The sequence below is a fragment of the Osmerus eperlanus genome, chromosome 20, assembly GCF_963692335.1.
Source record: "Osmerus eperlanus chromosome 20, fOsmEpe2.1, whole genome shotgun sequence".
Taxonomy (NCBI): Eukaryota; Metazoa; Chordata; class Actinopteri; order Osmeriformes; family Osmeridae; genus Osmerus; species Osmerus eperlanus.
In genome coordinates, this window is record NC_085037.1 from 10,286,052 (window position 1) to 10,292,388 (window position 6,337).

General features: G+C 39.6%; 1 protein-coding gene across 3 annotated transcripts; it reads right to left on the minus strand.

Moving 5' to 3' along the window:
- Positions 1–180: 180 nt before the first annotated feature.
- Positions 181–4,587, minus strand: dazl (deleted in azoospermia-like). 3 transcript variants are annotated; one of them, XM_062446222.1, is made up of 10 exons: positions 4,418–4,587; positions 3,602–3,724; positions 3,406–3,497; positions 3,271–3,322; positions 3,128–3,194; positions 2,780–2,919; positions 2,484–2,576; positions 2,203–2,253; positions 1,726–1,851; positions 181–1,517 (listed from the first exon to the last, which is right to left on the minus strand). In XM_062446222.1, exons 1-9 carry the CDS (start codon positions 4,418–4,420, stop codon positions 1,831–1,833), a joined length of 642 nt encoding a protein of 213 aa, XP_062302206.1. In that variant the 5' UTR covers positions 4,421–4,587; the 3' UTR covers positions 181–1,517; positions 1,726–1,830. The 3 variants fall into 3 exon arrangements, with proteins under 3 accessions (XP_062302206.1, XP_062302205.1, XP_062302207.1); XM_062446221.1 differs by having other exon boundaries at positions 182–1,535; positions 1,742–1,851; XM_062446223.1 differs by lacking the exon at positions 4,418–4,587 and adding an exon at positions 3,907–3,931 and having other exon boundaries at positions 182–1,535; positions 1,742–1,851.
- Between the last annotated feature and the right edge of the window lie 1,750 nt (positions 4,588–6,337).

A 6,337-nucleotide genomic window follows, 5' to 3' on the forward strand; every position in this document is an offset into this window, starting at 1 on the left:
CTGTTACCATGGCAAAATATTCAGCTACTGCAAACCAAATCACCTCAGGTTCCATGACAGACATATCCCAACTTGAGGCAAACTGGATGAGTGGTATTCTATGGCTGACATGATCTGCTAACAGACACTGCTTTAACACAGAAAGGTCAACAGCTTAATATAATGCATAAACTTGTGCAACTTAAACTTTATTTATTTGACAAAAAAAACCTAACAAATCAAACCATACATTGGTCAACACAAACACCACAAACAAAACCAAGTGAAATGCCAAGGAAATCAAGGGACCAGATTTACAATAGATGAACAGGACAACAATAAAGGACAAATGTCATTGTAAAAGTTCCCACAATCCCTTTAAAGGCAGGAAAGTGTTGCACGATTAAATGAAAAGATCGGTGCAATTACTTCTACAATAAATAAATCCCATTTGCAAATCGTTTTTTTTGCACACACACAAATCAAAACAGTGCAGAAAGTGCATTAAATGAAAAGTTAACAAGGTTCAAGTAAACTTCTTAAACTTCAAACGATTAACAGTTGTGATGGAACAAATTGTGGTTATGGTTATGTCCTTCATTTTCAGAGTAAATTAAAACAGTTCCCAGAACCCTGTTGGTTGGACTGCAAATTAAAGTTTATCAACACCTACAGGGGAAATTGATGCAATGATTTTCCTCCAGCATACTGCTAGAGTCAGAACTGTTTATAAAACGTTGTCACAGTAAAACAGGGTTACAGAACATCGGAACAGTGCACCCAATTCTACATGCAATATAAAACTAACAACCCAAACTGAAAAGGCATGTGTCTTTAGAAAGTAAGTCAGTGATGTTAGTGCAAAATTTTAAATAAAGTTAGTGACAAAAGTAACTTATTCAGGCAGTTACAGTAATAAATGTGACACGCGTGAACACCCAGTGAATTAAATAAAGAATCTAAATAACCACGTAAGCACTCACTGTCACAACGTGTCATATTCCCATTTTGGATGCACTCGTTTTATCTTAATCAGAAGAGCACGGATGGGATTTTAACTTGAGTTAATCACAAGGTAGACTCAGCTGTATTTCAATCTATGTACAGAAAACCATTGCAAAAAGGATCCCAAAAAGAAAAACCAAACAAACATTAAAATAATTAAACATAAAATATAAATAGTGAGCTTTAAAAAGTCTCTTTTCTTTTGTTAGTCTGGCATGGAGAACAAAAGCACCAAAGTAGCATCACCACACATTTCCCCTGTTGTATACAAGTCAAGGCTCCACCTTTCACTTCCCCCATCCCCGTGTGGTAGGGGTGGTTTAAAAAGCAGTTCAAACACAGGGTCGGGGTCCCGGCCAATCACAGGTCAGAGCAAGTGTGCTTGTTGAGTGCATGTGAAAGTGCCAGGCGGTTTTGCATACTAAAATGTTTCTCAAGTGAGGGATGGACAGCCGGAGGAAACAGAGAGGACATCCTGGAAACGTCTTAAAGTCCAGAGTTGCTTCTAGCTCTGCGAATATCAGGTTGCCTTGGTGTCTCTGAGCAGCCTCCTGACATCAGGGTGAGAAGAGAGGGCACGCACTGAATCAAACCTTCGGTTAAGTATCCTGGTTTCACTCTCGCATCTACATTAGCCTCTTTCCACTTTGTCCACAGCTTCCACTACCTTCTGCCATCACTCAACACTGCTTCAAATAATAAGTGGGTGAGAAAATATGTAAAAGGAGGATGTGGATGAAGTGAGGGAAGTGCTCACCTGGCAAAGTTGGCAGAGAGAGTGGGCTGTGGACTACAGCAGAGTCAGCAGTCTGGACTCCACTGTCCACAAAGGTTGGAAACGGGGCATCACATCACATAATGAGCCGGCTGAAACAACCACAGTCAGTTTTCAAGATGTGCAGCTGACATGCAGAAAACACCTTACAAAATGTCACAGCAAGACATTAACTGTAGAATGTTGTGTGATTATTTCTAGATTAGCCTAAATTTGACATGGCTCCATTCTTGTTTTTGGCAGGATGGCATTTCCAAAATTCTTCAAAAGGAGTCCTACAAATGTTGATTAATTCATAGCAAAGTTTCTACACTCAGCCCTGCCATCTAGTGGCTATAGGTCAAACATGTCCACCGAAGGAAACTAATCCACAACCTAAAACGAATCAATGTGCAGAGGTATCTTCAAGGACATTTCCACTTGGGGACTGTCAAATCACACACCTGGTTGACAAGTGGTGTCCTCTGCTCTCCAGCCCAGTGAGGTGCGGCGTACTGAGGGCAGGAAAAGGAAGGTAGAAGTCAAAGGTAATTTGTAAGGATAGGCACGCTCTACTTCCAAAATAAAGGCGATTTAGGCCGAAACGCGTCTGTTAAATAAACTGGTCCAAAAAAGCAATGAGACAAGCCTGAGAGTGCGGTTTTTTACTTTAAGTCAAAGGTCAGACAGCACGAGAGTTCAACATACCCATTAGGATTATGGGAGTGTGTGTGTGTGTGTGTACCTGGCATGCATAGGCAGTTGCATAGGCAGCCTGTGAGTAGTTCATGGGGATCTGTGGGATCACGAATCCTGGAAGGTTGGAATACGAGTAACCCTGAGGACAGAGAGGGAGAAGCATCAATACTAAAATGATGCACCCTGTGCAACATGAGCAGGTGGTCAAATCCTTATTGACTCCCTGTCTGTACGAGTAGGTATGAAATAAATAAAAAAACACAAACAGCCAAAGCTTAAAATTACTAAAACGACAATTGTTACCATAAAACTAAATGTAACTTTCCACAGTAAGGACATTACCTGTACGTATGGACTGCTGCTGTTAAGAACAGGTGAGAGTGGAGCCATACCCCCTCCCATTGGAGGGCAGCAGGTGCAGTAGATGTACTGGGATGGGTTCATCCAGGGAGCAGGGCCAATCAGGTGAGGCGGTATGGAACCTTGTAAGATAACAATAACACAGTAGACCATCTAGCTTTTCTCAATGGGACTGGTCCCAGCCTCTGCTCCTGCCTACTTACACCCTCAGAACGCACAACATGAAAGGCACCTATACTTTGGTTCAACCTCTTCAAACTATTATTAAAGCTCCCTTGAAATGAATTTTAAACTTGTTTTAATCACAGCCTAGATAATCAGGGAACTTACGAGGGCTTCGCTCCTTCATAATGGCTGGGCCCAGCTTCAGTTTCCTCCCTTTAAAGCTGACTTGTTGCTATGGAAAACGCATGAGAAGGTATTAGGTGAAATCTTATGTGATCTAATAGAGGACAATGTGTTTTAGCCCTTACGTCAACAATGGTCTGGATGTCCACATCTTCATTGAAGTAAACAAATCCATACCTTGACAGAGATGAAGATTTAAGTTATTGCACCAAAGCATCTTGGCTAATGAATGAGTGTTAATAAAATAATTTGTAATTCACCCCTTGCAAATGCCGCCACGGTAAGTGATGATTTTCACTTCCTTGACAGCACCAAATCTGGCAAAAAAATCCCGGATTTCTGTCTCATCCACCTAAAATACACATATTTGAGATTCCATCATTGGTTAGGGTCAGATGTTTACGTAACAATATGAACCCAAACAGACCAAGCTAGCACCTTTACTTGTTCACTCACCTTCATGTCAATTCCTCCCACAAAAAGGGTGTTTGGTGTCATTTTACCCTCAGGTAAAATGTAACCATTTGACAGCTTCAAGGATGGGGATGTCGGACATCCGTTACGTTGTTTATGGACCTCCTTGAAAATAACGTTTGATTAATGTTGGGTAAATAACCTGTTGCATTCCAAAGTCTGCAAAACAGGCCTACCCACTGAAAAAACTAGCAACGTTTCCGACTGACAAAATGGATTCTGGAAGCTGGCTAACAACTAGTTCTAGGATCGACGAATTATTTAAGAAAACAATATAATTACTTTACATTGAGTTTTGCACTTTTGTTACTTTATTTGCCTACAAAACAAAACGGATGAAATATATAAATCAGTACATTGTACTTCTGTACAAGTAGAACTTAGCTAGCCCACACAAAGCAGGCAACTCTGGCGCGCTCGAGCCAAAGCCATAGCTAATTTTTACAACATATCTACAGCTACGCAGAAGCTAGCCGGCTAATTCAAAGCATGGTTGTCGAGCGGGCGAATTTGCTTGGTAGCAGCCACTGAACTGACCTAGATTGGACTTCAAATACATGGTACTACTACCACAAAAGTAAAAGGATGACTAACATACTACTAGTAACGCATTTACAGTCAAAAACTTTGTCAAATTTGGGAGAAAAGTATTCGATTTGAGGCTAGTTAGCTACCTAATTAGCTATAAATAACCTACTAGCGAGCTAACCTGGCCTTTTTGTTTTGGATAAAACTGCAAAACAAACACACCGTTAGATAGTTTGATCATTCGCCACATACATTCATGACTGTACTCACCATTTATAAAATTGTTAAAACAGAATAAATTAAATACACTGCCGCGCAAACTATGCTCTCAATTTGGGCGCCTGTGTTTCTAAAGGGTCACTCAGCAAGTTGCAAACGAGCATGTCAAATTGAGCGCCACGCCCAGATGCGTCCGCTTTGGCATAGCCAACTTAATTGGAATAGGCCTAGGCCTACTGTCTGAATGACCTGAGTTTTTATGGACTTCTGTAATATGTAAAACATTTGGGACACATTTTAAATGCGTTTTTCTGTTAGTTAACCGGTATACGTACTATTATATTTTATATTGTCTCCATCATATCAGTAGTTTTCCATGCCTTTCTGAATTCGAATGAGCTACGATGGAATTAAAGTCGTGCTCTAGGATCATAATGTAGTCTACATAAAGGTCACTTTGTTTAATGTTTAGGATGTAAACGTTTCACTTTGTATGATGTGAATTAAGTTACAATAGTATTTCAGCAAAAAAAAACAAGAGGGTGTGTTTATTGCCAAATTACCCATGAGGTTGTGCAGTGGTTAGCCTACGTCAATGGGAAATTTCTTCAAACCCCTAACAATTCAGTGTGGCCCTGGAGAGCAATCGATGCCATCCAACCTACGTATTTGAAAAGGAACTTTTGATGGAAAATATCCGCAACTTTTTCTTACAGTGGATAGACGTCTCAAATACGAGGTGCTAGACTGCTAGCAGAGCCTGTTTAAGGACATTCTCTGCTGCTAGTATAGACCACCGTATCCCGGATGTTGCAATCAGATTTTTTTCGGCAATTTTTTTTTGAGCAGCCTGAATTTCCGAACTTTTAACTTTTGGATGGGATTTTTTTTTTTCATTGAAATTAATTCATATTCGGTGAATTTAAAACCAACGAATTTGATGGTGTTTATATTTCAATATTAAGTAGGCCTATTCAATGCATTTCAAAACAGTCACTGATTTGCTTCCATCGAACTGTGAAAAGTTTTACCAAATCGTCAATAGGCTTTATAACGGCTGTCAACCAGTCAGATCAGAACTGTTAAATAGCCACTCAAGGTCAAAAACATGACCAATTTTTTTTCTTCAAAGATTAGGTCTGCATCCGTTGATTCGTTAGTGTTTAAGTTATTACTGGGATGGATATAGCCTGTATTTTGGTTATATCCAAATTTTATGTAAGTAAAATACTCAACTCGGATTACTCACTCAGCCTGGCAGTTTTGAATTTGCCACCTCCTGACATTTAATTTCTTGTTTCATTTAGGAATATAAGCAGTCTGAAGCCAACACACACTTATTTGAGAATAATATAGATGATTTAAGTTAAGGTAAACAAGCAAACAAACAAAAATCAAACAAAAAAGTTAAGTAAAAAGGAAAGAAACACTGCATCGGTTGAGTAAGTTAGTAGGCTAATAAGTACATTTGTATGGACATCCAGCAGTTCCGCAAACAACCACAAGATGGGAGAAAAGAATACGGAAAATAAAGAAAATTATCAATTTGGCCTACATTACCGCTTCTCCGCTATAAGTTTCATGTTCTCTACTGCTGATAATTGTGTAACAAGATCAACAGTTAAATCTAAAGGTCAAACTCGTCATTGTTTCCAAAAAGCACGTTTTAAGATGTTGGTTTTCTGCAATGTAAGCCTGTTCTCATATCTGCATTGCATTGGCAACTCAAGGAAAGCAATATTGTCTGACATTTAAAATAATTGATGCCCATTGTATCCCTATGTAATTTACTGTGTTGCTCTTTCCCCATCTTTCATCTCAATGTCTTTCTAAGGACAGCTTAGACCTTAGCTATAACCTTCTTAAGAATCCGGTGGAACTGATGGGTCCATGTGAACGTAGCTTGATAATCAGCATCTCTACAAAAGGGGATTTTGGACACGGCAGTGGGCACTGTAGGCACATCAGCAT